Source organism: Thalassophryne amazonica, unplaced genomic scaffold (genome assembly GCF_902500255.1).
Source record: "Thalassophryne amazonica unplaced genomic scaffold, fThaAma1.1, whole genome shotgun sequence".
Lineage (NCBI taxonomy): Eukaryota > Metazoa > Chordata > Actinopteri > Batrachoidiformes > Batrachoididae > Thalassophryne > Thalassophryne amazonica.
The window spans coordinates 151,956-174,744 of record NW_022986295.1 but is presented as its reverse complement, the minus strand read 5'-3'; the positions used below and the strand labels follow the sequence as shown (position 1 = coordinate 174,744).

At 41.2% G+C, this 22,789-nt stretch overlaps 1 protein-coding gene across 2 annotated transcripts in view; it reads right to left on the bottom strand.

The window, feature by feature from the left end:
• Window positions 1-1,758: 1,758 nt before the first annotated feature.
• LOC117505992 overlaps window positions 1,759-22,789 on the bottom strand; it is a 58,068-nt gene continuing 37,037 nt past the window's right edge. For both annotated transcript variants that reach the window (XM_034165536.1, XM_034165535.1), the window contains 2 exons: window positions 8,342-8,517; window positions 1,759-2,657 (listed from right to left, as the gene is read on the bottom strand). In XM_034165536.1, the coding sequence (XP_034021427.1) occupies window positions 1,983-2,657; window positions 8,342-8,517 (851 nt within the window). In that variant the 3' untranslated portion in view covers window positions 1,759-1,982. The remainder of the gene's footprint in view (window positions 2,658-8,341; window positions 8,518-22,789) is intronic.

Below are 22,789 nucleotides of genomic sequence, written 5' to 3'. Positions count from 1 at the left end.
CTAAAAGTTATCAGTTTAGCTTTAAGCTGTAACTTCTGCTAATTTTTTAAAGGGGTTTATCGGTTTACCTTTTATAATAGTTAACTTTTCAGTTTGCGGATTAACTGTTATCAAAGCTGTGTGATACACAGTGGTGGGCACAGTTCCGCTAATCTGCTAACTGCTACTTACCTAAGATAATATTTTCATTATTGGATTAGCTTTTCAGATAAGTTTGAAAACCACCAGCAGACCAATTATCTTCCGATAAAATTTGGACCGATAATTTTTAGACCACTAACATATTATTGCAGGCTTAGTGAATAAAGTTTTAACAGTTAATAAACATTTGTGAAGTCTGATATCAAAGATTTTAGTGTCTACCTGTTAAATGTTTGTAGTAGACGTACAGTTCTATCCTCTGCAGACAAAGGAGAACTGGTCACAAGAGAAAGAAAATGAGAGGGAAAAAAAAAAATTCTCTTGACACCCTACTAACTAGCAGGCAATAACACCCAAGTCATCCTGATACATACAGTTTTAACTTATGGTCAAAATTGTAACCAAACTAATTCGGACAAGTTATTTAAATTAATGTCACGTCTGAAGCTTTATAAAGTGAAAATATCAGCTGTATGTTTTAGTTTTAAAGTGTTGCACTAATTTCAAAAGTTTTAGTGTGGACATGGTGTGTGCGCAGTGCATTATGGGTACCATAAAAATGTTCACGACAGGAGAAATGCATTTGAGACGCTCTGATCAGGCTCCACACGAACAACAGCATTAAACTCTTTGTATATTGTGCCTAAAACCCTCCTGAATATATTTTCTGGGTTTATAGACACTATTGTGTTTTTCTTTATTTAAAAATGCCAGAAGAAGCTCAAGTTGCTTCTCCATTATTTTCAAATGGAATAACTGTGAGCTGCAAGTGTTTCTTGTTTGCGCTTTGTCGTTTTTATTATATATATATATATTTTTTTTTTTCTTTCAGGGTCTCTACTGCCATCTACTGGCCAGTAGTGTTCATGGCAGTATTTGCCCTAAGTACTGAGATATCCCATAATCCTTAGTGCGCCGGTGAGTTGTTGCAGCCTCTTGCTGCAGCTGATGGAAAGAAATAAAAATGTACATTTTGGTTGTATAACGTTCATTTACGTTTGTCGTCATGTGGATTCTCTCTGTGCTGTTTAAACAGCAGCAACTCTCTGGCGCGCAAAGGATTATGAGTTAGGGTCTGGGCATCTGTGTTCTATGCATTTTGACCCCGGTTATATCAGATGGGTGTCTAATCACAACATGACTTTTGGCTTTTGCAAATGGCTTTTTTTTTACATATGAAAAAATGGGATGTTACAAAAGCTCATTTATATGTAAACACCAACACACACCTCATATTGTCGTGTTTGTTTTTACATTGAATGAATGCGTCAACCAATCAGTGTTAGCGGAGGCTCATTGTACCCATAATCCCTTTGGCATCTGGGTGTGTTTGTTACAAAACTTCAGAATTAGTACATTATTTAAAAGTAAAAGATATTCTATATGGATGCATTTGATTCAGAAATCAAAACCATAAGTCAAAACCGCTTTATTTTCCAAGACCTCTGCTTCAACTGCTTCACTGCTGCAAAATATGTAGTAAACAGGAGCTTCCAGCAGGGAATAGGGTGCACAAAGACAGAAGTCGTGATTCATTGTTTGGGTTTGGGATCATGGTGTTAAAACTCAATTTTGAAAGTTATCGGTTAGCTGTAGCTTCCGATAAATTTTTGGGTGGTTTATCGATTTAGCTTTATCAAAGATAACTTTTCAGTTAGCTGATTATCAGTTATCGAAGCTAACTCTTTGGTTAGCTGTGCCCACCACTGGTGATACACGTATCTCTACTCACTACAAATGACACAAAGGCGTCAACCATAAATATACACATGTACATACGTATGTGCATGGAGCAACATCATCATATACAACCAAGTTGTGATACACGATGTTCCCACTGCTCATGGCTCAAAACCCGTCCATACTGGGCTGGGGTCTGTACCCACTTGGTGTGTCTGCCGTTGAGAATGTACTGTATTGTTGAGTACGGTGGCAAAGGAACTAGGTGAGAAACCAGGGTGAGGTGCACCTGTCCAAGGGCCCTGCTGCTGTACGTTCTGCTCTCGACCAAAGGAGGTGGTGGAGGAGTAGCTAGGAGTGAGTGGAACGCTGGCTGGAACACTGGCAGGCCTCTGAGGATGCTGGGTGTGGACAGCGGTCACGGCAGCAGGAGCAGGTGGGCCCTGCTGCTGCTGAAGAAGCTCCACATTCATGCGGTACAACTGCTCGTTACAGCTCCTCTGGAAGTGCAACCACTGTTCCTCTGTCATTTGCATCACTTCAGACGCCAGATAGTGACAGTAGGCAACACGACGATTGGACTGCACCGTCAAAGCAGGCGGTGCAACAGCAGGTGAGGGCCTGGATGCCAGTCGAGTGCACATGCTGACAATGGCTTCATCGACTGAGGGCTTCTTCTTCCTGGTCTTCTTGGTGAAGGTCCTTGGTAGCTGTGCATCAGAGGTCGGAGTGACAGTTGCTGTGGTGTTTCCATGATGTTGCTGTGTGGTTGTGATGATGTGGAGTCCTTCATCCTCTTCCTCATCCCCCTGGGTGGTTGGATGTAGACCCCTGGTCTGTGATGGTGAAAGAGAAAGAAATTGTTTAAGAACATGACTACTGATGGAAAGCTGAGGGACACACACACACACAAAACATACAGTACCGAATACAACAAACACTTAACCCCAGTGACGTGGCATTTAACAAACGAGAGCAGGGCCCGGTTTCATAAAACAGTCTAATCTTGTTTAGTCAAATAAACTCACTGAGTTGGCTAATTTTCTGATGTTAGTTGTTGCAGAAAGCGCTTCGTCAGCTAAAGTATAATGTTACCCAACTAAAGTTTTAAGCCTGGTACAGAGGAGGCTAATCTTGTTTTAGTCAATAAAACTTTACTGTCTTAGCTTTAAAAAATGGCAGCTACCATGTACCACTTGATGGAACACTGAAGAGCACCCATCGTGTTCCTCTAAAAGGAGAACTTCCTCTGCTTTTGATTGTGGTTTCAGCAGACGACTGTCATGATGTGTTTGTGACAGTTCTCACATGAGCCTCCGGGTGTCGCTGTTACGCTGCGCAGCGTTATGTGCACAAAAAGGCTTGACAGAAGTCCAGAAGAAGAAACTGAAGAGTGAAACTGCTATGCTAAGAGCCAAGTACGTCGTTCTGCGTTCGTATGGGTCCATAAATGTTAATAAAGCCAGTTAACGAAACAAAGGCTGGATAGTTCATGACAGCGACCAACCCGGAGGTAAACCATCCCTCGGCAACAGCACGTGTGAGGGCGTTATGCCCGAGAAAACAGTCAACTAAGGTACAACGGCTAATCTACAAGTTTAACAGTCGATGTGAAATGGTGATTGGATGGATAACGTTGGGTGACTAACTGTAGTCAACATCTAACAGGCTCATTAAGGAAACAGTCTAAACATTCAGAATCCTCTTAATTTTCAATAACTGCTTCATTTAACACACAAACAGTTAAAGCTCTTTCTTTTCAGAAGATCTTATTCAGCACTTAGTGAGATTATTATAAGCAGAATCTCTTTTTCTGACTCTCAGGAGTCACAATAATGAAGGAATCCTGAAGTGTTCTGGAACAGTTGGTCTCTGACGTACAGCCTCCTTGAACTAGACTCAAACAGAATCAACACTTTCTTTCTGTCATTCTTAAAGGAAAAGAAAACCCACTGATAATTTAAGATTGGGTTGGTAGATTATGATATTTAGAGCCCATATCAAAAGTTGTAGGCACGTGTCATCATTTATGTCAAAGTTAAGAGCGTTGTTGTATGGCTGGTCTAAAGCCACCGGCAGGCGGCCATGTTGGCTGCTCTAACTGCGATTTGTGACATCACATGGGCACACAGGTTCACAACTCTGCCAGTGTCGCCATACAGTATAGAAGGGGCAAAGCACGTAAGCGGCAATCAACATCCCGGATCGGCATCGGGTTCTGATACAGACGTAATTTGCGGATCAGAATTTCCCGATCCAACCTGTGGGATTTTCCAATACCCTGAGAACCTGTGAAGCCTCTGTGGTGCTGCCTGGTCTGTTTACTGCTGAACGAGAGGAGGGGGAGTGGAGGGGGGAGGGAGGTTTCTCCGCTCCAAGCAAGCTGCTTCTTCCGCGCACCGCACGAGAGACGAGTTTTAATCCACCGGTAACGGCAAATCTCTACATGGCTCTCAGGTTCAAATGGTCTATGCTGCAGAGCATGGGTTTTCCGAAAAATTAACTGAATTGTTACTGAAAATCAGCGGCTTCAGTTCTGAAGCGCAGCTTGCTCTGAGTGAGTTTAGCATATATGTGGCAGTCGAGTATGGCACACGGTTGTCAACCTGAATCACAATTTAACAAGCTTTTTAACAAGACTTTTCAGTTTTGCAAATGGCTTTTTTTTTTAAATGAAAAAAAAAAAGACATTTTACAAAAGCACATTTATTTGTAAACACAAACACACATGCTAACTCATGTTGGTTTTTACATAGAATGAATGAATCAACCAATGTGAGGGGAGGCTCAGTTTACCCATAATCCCTTTGGGCATCTGTGTGTTGTGTTCAAAACTTCAGAATTAGTGCATTATTTTAAAATTAAAAGATATGTGTTGTATTTTCACTTTGTACAAATGACAGGGTTGACATTAATGTAATTATTGTATTTGGATTCATTTGATTTATAAATCCAAACCATAAGTCAAGCCTGCTTTCCTTTTCAAGAAGTCTGTCTCACAGCTGGACCACTGTATGCTGTGAAGGATAATGACTTTTGTTTTTTCTGTTGCAGCCTGGTGGCCAGGCCACTTCTGCTGGGGTAGAGGTCAGCTCAGCTCCTCTTAGCTGCCTCACTGTTGCAAAATACATAGCAGACAGGAGCCAACGGGGTTTATAAATGTTTTTCACCGTTACTATGTAAAAAATGTTAGCAGTCTAAAAGTTAGCAGAACTAAATCTATCGGAAGCTAGTTGGTCCACTGATGGTTTTTTAAGTTATCTGAAAAGCTAATCCACTAACAAAAAAAGTTAGCTTCGCTAATTAGCGATTAGCGGAACTGTACCCACCACTGGCTAAAATACATCTCAGACTTCAGAAAAATAGTCAGAAATATAGTTTGAAGGTTGCAACATCATTGTTTAATACTGCCAAGATTATGTTAAGCTGAAGTTAGTGATATGTTGTACAGAATTCATGATGTTGGGGGGAGGGGGAGATATATCCAGGTCATGATATCTTACCCCCCACCCCATCATGGACAGTGTTCTATAATATTTCAGGATGTCACTCAGGTCACTTCAGAACAGGAAATACTGCTGTTGTAGATACTATAGATGGACACAGAAAGAAAACCTATTGAGCACTGCAGTCTCGTTTCGGGGCGGCCGCTAAAGGGGTAAAATATCACGCATGTGACGCAATTTCTCTACTTCTGGGGGAAAAAAACCCCCACAGCATTTCCAATCGATTTTTGGGCAAATTACACGCAAGCAAAGTGAAAATGTAAAGTGAGGATGCGGCGGGAAAGTGGACACGTGTTGCGGTTTGTTTATGATCTGGAGCACAAACACGTCGAGGTTATTTTGCAGGTGAGAGAACGCAGCTACTCTGGTTAGCTGTGTAGGCTAACAGCGACATGACGTCTCCCACTCACTTTGTCTTCCCTTCCCCACTGGGAACCGAAAAAAAAACAGGACATCATTTATCTGTGTGAAGTTAAGCTGCGTATACGAGGTCTATTAGAAAAGTATCCGACTTTATTATTTTTTTCAACAACCATATGGATTTGAATCACGTGTGATTGCGTCAGACAAGCTTGAACCCTTGTGCGCATGTGTGAGTTTTTCCATGCCTGTCGGTTGCGTCATTCGCCTGTGAGCAGGCTTTGAGTGAGGAGTGGTCCATCCCCCTCTGCGGATTTTTATTGTCAGGAAATGGCGGAATGATTTGGGTTTTTTCCATCAGACTTTTTTCAGAAACTGTTAGAGACAGGCAGCTGGAAACCATTAGAAAAATTTATCTGGCTTTCGGTGAAAATTTTTCAGGCTTCACAGAGAATAAGGACTGTTACTACAGCTTTAAGGACAGCTTTAAGGACAGCTTTAAGGACGCTCGGCGCGCCGCGCTCCGTGCCGCCATCGAGAGCCACAAACCACCGGATCATTTCTAAACGGATGGCTCTGTGGATCCCGGACCGTCGTGTGCAATTTCTCAGGTTATCACAAGAGCTGGACATCAGCCATTTTCCGGCAGATTTCACTTTTAACAAGAGATTTTGTCATGGAAAGCCGAGCGGAGGCTTCGCGCATCACGATGGATTCGCTACTGGAGCGAGACAAAACCACCTCTGCTTTGGTCTCACATGACGGCTTTGAGATGGCGTTCAGACAGCTGTCAGTGGTTTTTCCATCGAGTGATTGTGGATGTGCCTGGACATGCCAGAACATGTCCCATGAGGCTTCATCACGGTGTTGCTTTGCGCCATGTGGCACCGCCGCGACGCGCGGAATTCCTCCGCACGTCTGTCTCAATGTGCCGAAAAAGTGCTGATGTCCACGTCTTTTCACAATTCCTGTGCTAGTCAGATGATGTCCTGGATAAAACACAGCGTCCAGTTTGGAAATGAACGGCACATTCCATTGTTACAGGAGTTTTTGTCATGGAAAGAGGAGCGGAGGCTCCGCACGTCGCGGCGGTGCCACATGGCGCACAGCAACACCGTGATGAAACCTCATGGGACATGTTCTGGCATGTCCAGGCATATCCACAATTTCTCGGATAATCACTCGATGGAAAAACCACCGACAGCTGTCTGTCTGAACGCCATCTCAAAGCCGTCCTGTGAGACCAAAACGGAGGTGTTCTTTGTCTCGCTCCAGTAGCGAATCCATCGTGACGCGCGAAGCCTCCGCTCGGCTTTCCATGACAAAATCTCTTGTTAAAAGTGAAATCTGCGGAAAATGGCTGATGTCCAGCTCTTGTGATAACCAGAGAAATGGCACACGATGGTCACGGATCCAGACAGCCATCCGTTTAGAAATGATCCGGTGGTTTGTGGCTCTCTATGGTGGCATGGAGCGCGGCGCACCGAGCGTCCTTAAAGCCGTCCTTAAAGCTGTAGTAACTTATTCTTATTCTCCTTATTCTCTGTGAACCCCGTAAAATTTTCACCGAAAGGCAGATAAATTTTTCTAATGGTTTCCAGCTGCCAGTCTCTAACAGTTTCTGAAAAAATTCTGATGGAAAAAAAGCCCAAATCATTCCGCCATTTCCTGACAATAAAAATCCACCGAGGGGGCTGGACCACTCCTCACTCAAAGCCTGCTCACAGGTGAATGACGCAACCGACAGGCGTGGAAAAACTCACGCATGCGCACAAGGGTTCAAGCTTGTCTGACGCAATCACACGTGATTCAAATCCATATGGTTGTTGAAAAAAATAATAAGGTCGGATACTTTTCTAATAGACCTCGTATGTTTCACAACTCGAGCGGAGGTCCCCATAAGTGGTCAAATCCTAAGATATCATGTAGGGTTCAAACGAGACTGTGCTGCCACATAACTGTCGACCATAGTGTTCTGTCTGATAACTGGCAGAGTGTTCTGTCTGATAACTGGACTCATCCAAATCCCGGTCGTCGTCTCTCGTCTTGTTGTTGTTGTGTGATCATTGTTTACTGTGTTGATGTTTTTTTTTCCTTCATCGCTGCTGTGTGGTGCAACGCAGCAGGGATGAAGCCTTTTCTCTCCCTAGTTTTACCTTGTGTGTGCTTTTTATATGTGTTCATGTACCGGGCCGGCTTATGTGTGTTATGTGTTACGTGTGTGTCGTCTGTTGTTATGGGTCGGTCTTGGTTTGCTCAGCCCTGCTGTTGACCAAGGCAGGGATGTACATCTGGAGCTGGTCCCCGGGCGCCTAAAGGCAACTTCTGCTCCTAACTGGCAATTAGGATGGGTTAAATGCAGTAATCACATTTCATTGTGCAAGGGAACATGTTCCTATGTGCATATGACAATAAAATTCTCTTGAATCTTGAATAAGACATCCAGGAAAAAAAAGGTTTAAAGGTCCTGATTGGACCTTGTCAAGATGTGGGTAAGCTTTAATCAGTGCTGCCTCTACTGTTAGCCCAGATCAGACCGGCTTACTTTCACTCCTAAATGAGACACAAAACTACACTGACTGATACGAAGAATAAATAGAACATGTCTTTTTGTGCCTTGCAAATGCTGAAAAAGGACGAGGTAATGTACTCACCACGCCAAGCTGGCTGGATGCAGTGCGCACAGTCAGATACTCGTCCAGGAACTTGAAGGTCTCCAGGGTCCAGCGCTGTCGGCCAGTCAGCGTTCTCGCTGCCTGGCCGGACTTTGTCTTCTTCAGCTTGCAATAGATGGTCCTTTTGTTCCGGAACCAAGTCATGAGGGCAATGGCTGGAATATAACAAAATCAATGTTTAGAATTTAACATCGAATACGCATCAAGATGTCGCGTGTGTGTATAAGTTGCAGGACCTCAAAATCTATCTTAAGAAAAATGTGACAAAGTGTGAGTAATTTTTTACCATCATGTTCCTGTTGTATGATCAGTTAGTACTGTATTGGAGGGGTATTCTACTGGCCAGTACACTTACAAAGAAATTATTATTATGGATTAAAAAATATAGCTCACACATTCGTGGATTTTGTCTCGACATGCCAATAAAAGAGGGGGAGGAGGGGCATCAACCACTTATTATTATAACTCTGGGATGCCTAAAAGCTTTGCACAGTACTGTGTGTGTGTGTGTGTGTGTGTGTGTGTGTGTTGGACACAGTTCAGCTAACCCGATAGCCAATAATTATCAAAGCTAATGTTTTTTGTTAGTTGATTAGCTTTTCAGATACGTTTTAAAACCATCATCGTACCAATTATCTTCCAATAAATTTAGTTCCAATAACTATCACAGGGCTGTGAAATGAAAACTGTAAAATCCGAGGAAAATTTGCAGGGAGTCTGGGGGGGCGCAACCCCCTGGAGCCGGGGTCTAGGGCCTTGTGGAGCCCCAGAAACCAAATTAAATTTTCATCTACTGATACATTTTCAACATCTCCTGGAAGAACAAATCTTAAAAAAATTTAGTGGATATTTAAATGATCCTATATTCAACCTTTCATTTGAACCGTCAATGATGATGTTGAAATAACAGAATATGACATGGAAGTAGGACCTGGAATGATTTTCCTTTTAACTGTAAACCAAATTATGCATTAACTCAGAACAATTAAACTACATGAAATTAATGAAGACTGAAAAGACTGTTAAACCATGTCAAAAACCACAGCTAAAGATTGTAGAATATTTAAAAAATCAGGGTCAAATATCAGTAACATACCTTATAGTAAAAAGGCCACATTCTTGTGTAAATTCCTGTAAATCCACTTAAAGCCACAGTGTCTTTTCCCATGAAAAAAGTCTACAATAATAAAAACTAATTTACATTGTTGTGTAAATTCCTGTAAATCCACTTAAAGCCAGTGTCTTTTCCCATGAAAAAAGTCTACATTAATAAAAACTAATTTACATTGTTGTATAAATTCCTGTAAATCCACTTAAAGCCAGTGTCTTTTCCCATGAAAAAAGTCTACATTAATAAAAACTAATTTACATTGTTGTGTAAATTCCTGTAAATCCACTTAAAGCCAGTGTCTTTTCCCATGAAAAAAGTCTACATTAATAAAAACTAATTTACATTGTTGTGTAAATTCCTGTAAATCCACTTAAAGCCACAGTGTCTTTTCCCATGAAAAAAGTCTACATTAATAAAAACTAATTTACATTGTTGTGTAAATTCCTGTAAATCCACTTAAAGCCAGTGTCTTTTCCCATGAAAAAAGTCTACATTAATAAAAACTAATTTACATTCTTGTGTAAATTCCTGTAAATCCACTTAAAGCCAGTGTCTTTTCCCATGAAAAAAGTCTACATTAATAAAAACTAATTTACATTCTTGTGTAAATTCCTGTAAATCCCCTTAAAGCCAGTGTCTTTTCCCATGAAAAAAGTCTACATTAATAAAAACTAATTTACATTCTTGTGTAAATTCCTGTAAATCCACTTAAAGCCAGTGTCTTTTCCCATGAAAAAAGTCTACATTAATAAAAACTAATTTACATTCTTGTGTAAATTCCTGTAAATCCACTTAAAGCCAGTGTCTTTTCCCATGAAAAAAGTCTACATTAATAAAAACTAATTTACATTGTTGTGTAAATTCCTGTAAATCCACTTAAAGCCAGTGTCTTTTCCCATGAAAAAAGTCTACATTAATAAAAACTAATTTACATTGTTGTGTAAATTCCTGTAAATCCACTTAAAGCCACAGTGTCTTTTCCCATGAAAAAAGTCTACATTAATAAAAACTAATTTACATTCTTGTGTAAATTCCTGTAAATCCACTTAAAGCCAGTGTCTTTTCCCATGAAAAAAGTCTACATTAATAAAAACTAATTTACATTCTTGTGTAAATTCCTGTAAATCCACTTAAAGCCACAGTGTCTTTTCCCATGAAAAAAGTCTACATTAATAAAAACTAATTTACATTGTTGTGTAAATTCCTGTAAATCCACTTAAAGCCAGTGTCTTTTCCCATGAAAAAAGTCTACATTAATAAAAACTAATTTACATTGTTGTGTAAATTCCTGTAAATCCACTTAAAGCCAGTGTCTTTTCCCATGAAAAAAGTCTACATTAATAAAAACTAATTTACATTGTTGTGTAAATTCCTGTAAATCCACTTAAAGCCACAGTGTCTTTTCCCATGAAAAAAGTCTACATTAATAAAAACTAATTTACATTCTTGTGTAAATTCCTGTAAATCCACTTAAAGCCAGTGTCTTTTCCCATGAAAAAAGTCTACATTAATAAAAACTAATTTACATTGTTGTGTAAATTCCTGTAAATCCACTTAAAGCCAGTGTCTTTTCCCATGAAAAAAGTCTACATTAATAAAAACTAATTTACATTGTTGTGTAAATTCCTGTAAATCCACTTAAAGCCACAGTGTCTTTTCCCATGAAAAAAGTCTACATTAATAAAAACTAATTTACATTCTTGTGTAAATTCCTGTAAATCCACTTAAAGCCAGTGTCTTTTCCCATGAAAAAAGTCTACATTAATAAAAACTAATTTACATTCTTGTGTAAATTCCTGTAAATCCACTTAAAGCCACAGTGTCTTTTCCCATGAAAAAAGTCTACATTAATAAAAACTAATTTACATTGTTGTGTAAATTCCTGTAAATCCACTTAAAGCCACAGTGTCTTTTCCCATGAAAAAAGTCTACATTAATAAAAACTAATTTACATTGTTGTGTAAATTCCTGTAAATCCACTTAAAGCCAGTGTCTTTTCCCATGAAAAAAGTCTACATTAATAAAAACTAATTTACATTGTTGTGTAATTTCCTGTAAATCCACTTAAAGCCAGTGTCTTTTCCCATGAAAAAAGTCTACATTAATAAAAACTAATTTACATTGTTGTGTAAATTCCTGTAAATCCACTTAAAGCCAGTGTCTTTTCCCATGAAAAAAGTCTACATTAATAAAAACTAATTTACATTCTTGTGTAAATTCCTGTAAATCCACTTAAAGCCAGTGTCTTTTCCCATGAAAAAAGTCTACATTAATAAAAACTAATTTACATTGTTGTGTAAATTCCTGTAAATCCACTTAAAGCCACAGTGTCTTTTCCCATGAAAAAAGTCTACATTAATAAAAACTAATTTACATTCTTGTGTAAATTCCTGTAAATCCACTTAAAGCCAGTGTCTTTTCCCATGAAAAAAGTCTACATTAATAAAAACTAATTTACATTCTTGTGTAAATTCCTGTAAATCCACTTAAAGCCACAGTGTCTTTTCCCATGAAAAAAGTCTACATTAATAAAAACTAATTTACATTGTTGTGTAAATTCCTGTAAATCCACTTAAAGCCAGTGTCTTTTCCCATGAAAAAAGTCTACATTAATAAAAACTAATTTACATTGTTGTGTAAATTCCTGTAAATCCACTTAAAGCCAGTGTCTTTTCCCATGAAAAAAGTCTACATTAATAAAAACTAATTTACATTGTTGTGTAAATTCCTGTAAATCCACTTAAAGCCACAGTGTCTTTTCCCATGAAAAAAGTCTACATTAATAAAAACTAATTTACATTCTTGTGTAAATTCCTGTAAATCCACTTAAAGCCAGTGTCTTTTCCCATGAAAAAAGTCTACATTAATAAAAACTAATTTACATTGTTGTGTAAATTCCTGTAAATCCACTTAAAGCCAGTGTCTTTTCCCATGAAAAAAGTCTACATTAATAAAAACTAATTTACATTGTTGTGTAAATTCCTGTAAATCCACTTAAAGCCACAGTGTCTTTTCCCATGAAAAAAGTCTACATTAATAAAAACTAATTTACATTCTTGTGTAAATTCCTGTAAATCCACTTAAAGCCAGTGTCTTTTCCCATGAAAAAAGTCTACATTAATAAAAACTAATTTACATTCTTGTGTAAATTCCTGTAAATCCACTTAAAGCCACAGTGTCTTTTCCCATGAAAAAAGTCTACATTAATAAAAACTAATTTACATTGTTGTGTAAATTCCTGTAAATCCACTTAAAGCCACAGTGTCTTTTCCCATGAAAAAAGTCTACATTAATAAAAACTAATTTACATTGTTGTGTAAATTCCTGTAAATCCACTTAAAGCCAGTGTCTTTTCCCATGAAAAAAGTCTACATTAATAAAAACTAATTTACATTGTTGTGTAATTTCCTGTAAATCCACTTAAAGCCAGTGTCTTTTCCCATGAAAAAAGTCTACATTAATAAAAACTAATTTACATTGTTGTGTAAATTCCTGTAAATCCACTTAAAGCCAGTGTCTTTTCCCATGAAAAAAGTCTACATTAATAAAAACTAATTTACATTCTTGTGTAAATTCCTGTAAATCCACTTAAAGCCAGTGTCTTTTCCCATGAAAAAAGTCTACATTAATAAAAACTAATTTACATTCTTGTGTAAATTCCTGTAAATCCCCTTAAAGCCAGTGTCTTTTCCCATGAAAAAAGTCTACATTAATAAAAACTAATTTACATTCTTGTGTAAATTCCTGTAAATCCACTTAAAGCCAGTGTCTTTTCCCATGAAAAAAGTCTACATTAATAAAAACTAATTTACATTCTTGTGTAAATTCATGTAGCCTAAATTCATTCAAAGCCACAATGAAAGAAAGTCGAGATTAATGAAAAAATGGAAAAAAAAAGGCACATAATCTTTTCTGAAATTCTGTTAGCACAATGTTGATTTTCCAGAGAGAAAAAAAATTCTTACCAGTTCACTTTTCCCGTTTATCTTTCAGGTTGTTGATGATGCCAGAAACAATTCCACGGATTCTTGTCCTTATCAGACTTTTTCAAAACGTCTTTCTCGCCATCTTCGCTCTGTCTGACGTCGCTCTGTGACACAGACATGCTGCAAAATTCTTCTTTTAAAAACTTGAAAGTTCTAAAAGTGTGCGATGTCCACATGCTACATTTAGCTAAGCTTCGCATTGGAGAAACACAGCGTCACCGCAGCAACCAACCAGTCCCGCTTTACGACAACTGTCATAACAGCCAGGCTTTGAGTGGCATTTTTCCTCCACGAATCTCCGCGGATCCGAGGAAACTGATTTGTATCTGTAACACACAGATCAGTGTCCGCGGACTTATAAAACTTGCATGATGTCGTAAAAAAAAGAACACTTTGCGATAAGCATTTTAAAAACTCAGTAACGATCACGATTAAAGAGTACAACACTAAAACCCCACCGCTCCCCATGATGAAATCCGCAGAATCCCGCGGATCCGCGGAGTTTTCACAGCCCTGCTATCAGTCTGCTAACATTGTTTTTTGTTGGTAAAGTTAGCAAAGTTTAACAATCAAAAATGTTTGTAAACCCTAAAATCTAACATTTTAATCCCTGTCGTGTGTAGATCAGCAGTTTATGGCAGACCAGCTGTCGCTTGTTGATGATGTCATCATTAAATGCAAGATGTGATTGGCCGGGTGACGTAGGGAGCATTGTGGGTAGTGTAGTTCAGGTTCACTTTGGACGTTACACTGTTACCGTCCGCTCAACACAAACAAAACGGACTAATTTTAACATTTTATTTTATTTTTTGTGGCTGAATGGATAATTTAATCGCCAAGACTCGGTGCGAGAGAGGAGACCTCACAGCACAGCTGGAGGGACTTTTCTTCAGCGTTTACAATAATCAGGATGCTTTCTGTGGAATATTTTATTCAGAATTTAATGAATTCCACTGAAACTAACAGGTAGGAATTTATATTTACTACATGTATTTTATTCTGTCAATAAATGCATTAATGGACGTATTTCGGCTTTTTTAAGCCACAGGGTTCAAAGCGTGTGAAAAAAGCAGCAGCTTTTTAGTTCGTAAATGACGGTGTATCTAATACAGAGATAAACTGTGACTTCTAATACTGTGTTTTACTGCTTTTGAAAGATGATGACTGTTTGAGGTTTTATTTTTTTATTCATTCATTTTTCATGCGTTCTTTTTGTATTTGTGATCCTTGAATTTACCCAACAGTGAAAAGTGAAAGTGAAACCAGAAGCCGACAGTGTAATCTGATGTTCTGAATAAAAGTTATCAGTTATCTGTAATAATTTTTTTTTTTTTTTTTTTTTTTTTGCAGTTTTTCGGTTTATTGTCATAAAAGATAACTTTTTAGTTATCAGATTAATGGTTATTGAAGCTAACCTTCTGGTTAGCTGTGCCCACCACTGTGTATCTTGTCATCATTAATTTTCAGAGAGCAATTTGTGACATTCATGAGACTCAAGTGAATGATGATAAAATGATGACAGCAGGTCAGATCAACAGCAGGTACATTTTCACTGAAAAAATGTGCACTTTAACTCACACGCAGTGCACGCTGGCCCATTCGGATTGTAATTCAAGCACAAACTAGCCAGCCGCTACTACGTAGTAAATAACGTGTGATGCTGCTACCTGACCCGAGTACCACATGAACTGTGAAAGTAAGGGCTCCAGTGAGCGGGTGGTGATCTATCTATAAATATAAATATGGTTTGTGTTCTCTATGCACAGCCACAGTAATTAAGCAGTCAACACCAAACTTGCTATGGTCACTGGGGCCTTTAGGTTGAAAGTGTACGTGCGTGACCACACATACACACACGGTCAGCCTTATAGATTACGACCCAGGTAGCAGCATCACTCTTTACTTCATACGTAGTAGTGGCTGACAAGAGTACAGTTTAATTACAATCCAAACGAGCCAAAGCTCACAGCATGCGAGTTAAAGTGCACACACATATGCGCGCTTTAACTACACTCATGACACCCTCACTGGAGCTCTTATTTTGACACTTCACATGCTACTTTACTGACTGCAAAGTAAGAGAGAAAACTGAGAGACCTTATGTTAAAAACTGATTTATGGCCCTGTCAGCCAATCAGAATCGACTACGTCACTAAGCCCCGCCCTTAATCCCGCCCCTTATAACATCACAGCCAATCAGAATCGATTACATCACTATGTCATGCCCCTAAGCCCCGCCCCTAAGCCCTCCCCTGGTCCCGCCTCCAAGCCCCACTCCTGGCTCCTCCCCTAGCCCCGCCCCTGGCTCATCCCCTAGCCCCACCCCAAGCTCCGCCCCCTACCTCCCCTAACCCCGCCCCTAGCACCTCCCCTAACCCCGCCCCAAGCTCTGCCTCCAAGCCCTACCTCCCCTCCCACCCGGGTCTAATATTTTAATGTCATTTTATTCCATGAATTAAAGAATGATTAAAAAAATACCTAGATCTTTTTTAATGTATTAAAGAATTAACTAATTCTGAAATAATTAAACATAAATCAGTGTCTAATATTTAATACCCCTTTAATATTTTTTAATTCTTAAATTAAAGCTCGTCCTTTTATGGTTTTTAATGCCTCAATTAAAGAAGGAATAAAAAATACCGTATCTTATGCATAATTATGGGAGGTTTTCTTCAATTTAGTGATTAAACACGAATATTTTAATACCCCTTTAATATTTTTTAATTCTGAAATTAATGCGTCTCCTTTTCTGTTTTTAATTCTTAAATTAAAGAAGGGTTAAAAATAACCGTCTCTCGGCTGTAACGGCTGTCTTTGCAGCAAGGCAGTCAAATACCCACGCATAGAGCTCCTCACGGAAACATGACCCCACGGCTGTAATACCTGTTGCAGACGCTAGCTGTGTGTTTGTGTGTGTGTGTGTGTGTGTGTGAGACCTGCGCAGCGGGGGTGTCACGCCGGATGGTCTTTTATAACATAGTAGAGAAGCTTGAATCTTTGGTTGAAGCTTGAATGTTTTATTACATCCGATTTCCTGATGACGGGGTCGTTCGCTGGGCTTGTTTGAAGACGGAAAAACAAAGCTTATTCTACGGGTCTTTTTACAAGGTGTCTGGCCTGGAGGGACCCTGGCCCCTCTTTTTACTTAAAAAAAACAAAACAAAACAAAAAAACTCTGCCGTAGCTCCTCCCCCGCATGCACGGGGATTTCTATAAAAAAACCAGCGGACCACATCTCATTTAAGCATCGGACGACGAACCAGCATGACCTCCTCAACCTCCCCCATCGCACCGGCCGATGACATCACTTGTGACTGCGCGCTCGCCTGTGGAAGAGACCCGCCATCCCCGGGGCAGGCCTGGACGAGATCCGCCGAGCCGGTCGTGAACCAGCGCCAGAAGGCTTCACTGACCCGCGGCAGGTACGAGACCCCGTGGGGAGTTCAGCTCGAACCGGTCTGGGGCGAGATCCAACCTTCTCACGCGCTTTCTAGCCTGGGAGGCGTGGGCTCTCTTCCCGCTGTCACGGAGGCCGCGAGTCCGGGGGAGGTACAAGACCTCGAGCGGGCTGAGAAATACGCCACATCTTACGCATCAGACCGGCCAGACGGGTTCCTGTCAGAGGAATTCCTGAAAACGGTGAAAGTCGGCATGGCACACTTACTTTTGGCTGTGATCAAAAGTTACAGACAAAAACTCTGTTACGGGTGTGAGATCGATCACCCCAGCCAGCGCCAGCACGAGTGCCTGGACCCGTTAAATGAATATTTCTTTATCGGACATTTTGAGAGATTAATGGTGAGACTCTGGAGACCGACCTTCATTCCGGCTGTGGTAAAACTCCTAGCCCAGCGCTTCCTCAACCCATCGGCTGCGAGGGTCCAGGGGGCGGTAGAAAACATCCTCACTGAGCTGAAATACACTGATAATTTTGAGGCAAAGATCAACGAACTGTACACGTTTCGGTGAAGACGCCGATCTTGACCTGGAGGGGATGGTAGCCGTCTATAACCCAGACGACTGAAGAAAAAACCTGCATTTTTTTTAATATCATCATTATATTGTTTACAATCATGGGTAATTGTGTGATGAGTCTCTTTCAAAGCCTGCGGGAAGTTTATATTATACGTGGACTCTCGTATAAGCTGGAGCAGGCAGTCATTCCCAGGCTGGAGACCCCAGACACCCCGCCTTCATGCGTTATGGAGAGGGTCTTCGACGTTATCAGACGTCGTCCCGGGCCCAGAGTCTGGACAGATCATATCTACAGCGCGGCTCTCCATTCATCTGAAAAATCTCTGTACAACGTATTACTGAAAATCTCTGTTTTGACCACCGACGATTTTACACGGTGTAATACGATGCATCTGCTTACATTATACACTCTGTTTGTGGATGTGATGGAGTGCCGGGTGAAACAGCTGGAACTGCCCAGAGGGGAGATTGTTCCTACACTTTTACAGCTGAATACTGAAATGCGGGGGAGATGTATTACTCAGTTTTCCAGTTTTGTACGTGAACGTATACTTTTTTTCCTCCACGTATGTTGTGTTTAATAAACATGAACAATTGCTTTTTTCTCTGTGCGTGACTTTAATGAATGTAATAAAGCATATATTCTAAACCTTATACGGCCTGTGTTCTTTCCAATAATATTGTTGAAAAAAGGGTGAAATGTTTTACAAATCAAATTTATATAGCGCCAAGCCACAACAAAACAGTTGCCCCAAGGCGCTTCATATTGCAAGACAGAGTCATACAAACGAGGTTTTGGTGGAAAAAAGGTTCTCGTATGAATTAATGAGGGGTTTTAACACGGTCTTATTAAAAGGTCGAGGCTGATCTGTGAGCGCTCTCCGCGGTACTGAATCAGAGTTCAATTTAACGTTTCCAAGAGCGCCTATTTAAAACAAAAGATTAATATTTATGTTCGCTAAAACATATAAAAATGAAAAAGGACTATCCGGTTCATCATTCTGAAGAGATCCGCCTTAACAGATGGGTGATGAGGATTTAATGAGGGTTATGTATTATAGTCCGGCAAATCCGGGGAGTTTTGGAGGACCGGAGCGTTTACGCAGGGCTCTGCGCGATCAACACGGATCTAAAATTCATATGAAACATATCAGAGATTTCCTGTCGGGGGAAGATGCATACACATTACACAAACCTGCCAGGACGCATTTTCCAAGAAATAGAGTATTTGTCACAAACCCGCTTAACCAATTTCAGGCGGATTTATGCGACATGCAGGGGTTATCAGATTTTAACGACGGGTACAAGTACCTGCTGACCGTTATCGATATCTTCTCAAAAAAAGCGTATGCCAGACCTCTGAAGTCAAAGTAAGGGCGCGAAGTCTCACAGGCCTTTGCCTCACTCTTAAAGCAGAGCGGGGTGCCTCTGAAGATGCAGACTGATGCTGGGAAAGAGTTTTTTAACAAACCGTTCAAAGATTTAATGAAAAAACACCGGATTCTACATTTTGCCACGTCCAGTGATCTGAAAGCCTCGGTTGTCGAGAGGTTTAATCGCACGCTAAAGACGAGAATGTGGAGATATTTTACTGCTAAAAACACACGAAGATACATTGACGTCCTGCCATCTTTACTCACGGCTTATAACGAGAGTTATCATAAAAGCATTAAGATGAGACCGAATGAGGTTAACGCTCGAAACGTGGATCAAGTGTTTCAAAATTTGTACGGGGCATCCACCCTACGCAGGAGGCCTGCGAAGTTTAAATATAAGGTTGGAGATATAGTCAGGGTCTCCAAGCTCAGGGGAGTTTTTGATAAAAAATATGAACAAAGTTTTACGGATGAAATGTTCACGGTGTCAGAATGTATACAACATGCGCCGCCCGTTTATAAATTGAAAGATTATGACAGCGAGATCATTGAAGGTTCATTCTATGAACCAGAATTGCAGAAGGTTAAAATAGCAAAAGACAGACCGTATCAGGTTCAAGAAATTATTCGTGAACATTTTACCAAGGGAAAGAAATTTGTATTTGTCAGATGGAAAAATTGGCCCGAGAAATTTAACTCCTGGGTTCCCGCGGACCAGCTGATGGCCGTATAAATATGAGAACATCTATCTTCAACCGACATATGAGAAATGGACCGGGATCTGAAACACGGATTTTATATGACTCTGTCTTCAAACGCCAGCCTAAAAGTATTCCCGGACAACACAATTTCATGCTACCAGGTGGACTTGGCTCGACACCTGTATCTAGAGGGTGACTGGCATGTGGTGCTGACGGAAATTTCTTATCCGCACACCTGGTTAAATATCCCAGAAAAGCCTTGCTGTACGTTTCAGGTGAAGAAAATTACGGGCTTACCGCCCAAGAACAAACTCGCCGTTCACTCGCAATTTTTTGACACGGGATATTACGATAACTTTGAGGTTATTGCAGCGCGGATAAACCCTCGTTTGAAGACTATAGATCCGAAGCTGACTTTAAAATATGACGATATCCAGAAAAGGTTTCTGTCGGAAGGAGACGGTACCTGCGTACGTGCTGGGATACAGCCTAATCAATGGCTGAGATGCGGACCCGGGGTCATGAGCTCTCCCCGCTACCCCGATATAAAAGCGGGCATGTACCACCTGTTCTGTTATACAGACGTTGTACAGCCTCAGGCGGTGGGCGACGCTTTTGCTCCTCTCCTCCGAGCGTTCGAAATTGGAGGTCTTTTCGGGGAAATAATTACAAAGAAATTCAACCCCGCTTATTACATCCCGGTCTCCAAAAGACATATTGAGACGATACGCATCGAAATCAAAAGCGATCAAGATCGACCGGTGAATTTCAGATACGGTAAAGTGGTTGTGACATTACATTTTAAACCGGCGGGATAAAAAAATGGCCGGGGCAGCGCACAAAGCCGACATTTATAGATTTGTGCCTTACTATGAAAATCAAGTCGGGAACGGCCTTCACGGCTTCCACGGCGCTCCTGTTATGTACGGGCGCGGGCTCGGGAACATATTTTCGAAACTGTTCAAATTTGTGTCGCCGCTGATTAAACATGGATACACGATCGCCAAACCTCACCTGAAAAACGCAGCTCGAAGCATTGCTTCCGACGTAGTGAGCCGCGTTGTTGACAGGGCCGGACGGAGTCAGGAACCCGAGCAGCAGCGGGGGTCCAGGATCATGGTGCTCTCAAGAAGGCCCCGGAAACGCCCCCTGGGGAAACGGATCAAAACGGTTAAAAAGCGAAAGACCCCTGGGAAAAGCAGAACAGTTCGAAGGAAGCATAAGAAGAGGAGGTTGTCCGGGGATATTTTCTCTTAAACAATGTCTCTTTTGTGAAATAATTCCCCCGAATGCACCATGAGCGAATTGGATTTATTCGCCGTCCCCGGGACCCAGCTGTCCATCGAGCAAAGCCAATATGTTGAGGTCAGCCCGTTATCAGCCCTGACGGACACGGGCCCTATCGAGTTTTTTATCCCCGGAGACGGTGAGAGGTATTTAGACCTCAATAATACGCTGCTTTATCTGCGATTGAAAATTACAAACGCCGACGGGACTGACCTGGCTAATGACGCCCGCGTGGGGGTAATAAATTACCCTCTCAATACGATTTTCTCGCAAGTTGACGTGACTCTGGGTGACCGGCTAATTTCCCAGTCCAGCGCGACGCACCCGTACAGGGCGATGATTGAGACGCTGCTGAACTTTTTGCCCGCTTCATTGAAATCGCAGTTCACGGGTGGTTTGTTTTACAAAGACACCCCGGGTCAGCACAATTCGACCGCTGTGGATGACGAGGGCCCGAATAAAGGCCTCGTGAGCAGAGCGCGCTTTAGCGCCGAATCGCATGAATTTCAAGTTCAGGGCCCGCTGCACGCGGACATATTTTTCTGTGAAAGGCTTCTTCTGAATAATGTTGATCTAAGAGTTAAATTAATTCGAGCCAGCGATGCTTTCTGCCTGATGGGGCTGGCGGCCTCCACTTTCAAGCTGAAAATTCTGGGCGCGTCCCTATTCGTTAAGAAAGTCTCCGTATCCCTTGCAGTGAGATTGGGTCACTCCGCAGCTCTCATGAAAGGGAACGCTGTGTACCCGTTATCACGAATCAACGTTAAGACTTACGTGATCCCCAGCCATTCCAGGATATGCAACCAGGAGAACCTGTTTTTAGGAACCATGCCCAAATATGTGGTTCTGGGTATGGTGAATCACAACGCATTCAGTGGGAGAAGAGATCTGTCCCCGTTTGAATTTGCACACTATGACCTGGAGTACCTCGCACTCAGTCAAAACGGGAGACAGCTGCCGGCTAAAGCTTTCCAGCCTGAATTTAACAACGAACTCTCTGTCAGGGAGTTTTACAATCTCTACACGGCAACCGGACGACACCTCAAGGACCTGCCTCTCTGTATAGACCGGGAGGATTTTGCACACGGCTATGCGCTGTACGTCTTCAATTTAAACCCGGAGGAGGACAGCGGCGCTCTGAGCCCCGTCTCCACAGGCACCCTGCGACTTGAAATGAGATTCAGAGTCGCGACTCCGCATACCACCACGCTAATAGTGTACGCGTGTTACGATTCTCTCCTGGAGATTAATTCCAAGCGACAGGTCCTTGTGGATTTTTACTGATGAACACCCTGGAATTGGACGCTGTTATGAGGGGCTTAATAGGAGACCTGTTCGCCGGTGTTTTTGCGTCTGACGAGTTATTCCGGATCAAGCCGGACCCTCCTGTATATTTCATTGTAAACACCCACCCTAGACATTTACCAGAGGAACACTGGTTAGCGCTCACCGTTGAAAAAAATGGTTGAGCCACATTTTTTGACTCGTTCGGCCTCAGCCCGGACTTTGAATACTACCCTAAAAGCATCCTGTGATATCTGGAGAATCTCCCAGATGTTAAAAACATTCTGTATCACAACAAACAGCTTCAGCACGAGTTATCGGACGTATGTGGACAACACTGCGTGTATTATCTGTATAACAGAGCCACTGGGAAGTCGTACCAGGACGTGGTGTCTTTATACACCGAAAATACAATCGTGAACGATGATTTGGTTTCTGATTTTGTGAAAAGATATCGTTATTGCCTTAAGAAAAGCTGCAATACCTCCTGTAACCAGCTAGCAGGACCTCTGCATGAGTTTAAATATTGTCACGGCTTGTGTTAACCGGTGTTCCTATTATTTTATGTTTTTCCGTGTGAAAATGTAACCCCCGTCTTAGAACGCTCTCCCGATCATACCTTTAAAGTTTTATCGCGTTTGCACGCTTTAAACCCCCGTTATTAAGCGTAGAAAGAAGCGTTGACCTTTGATTTTTTATGTGTTTTT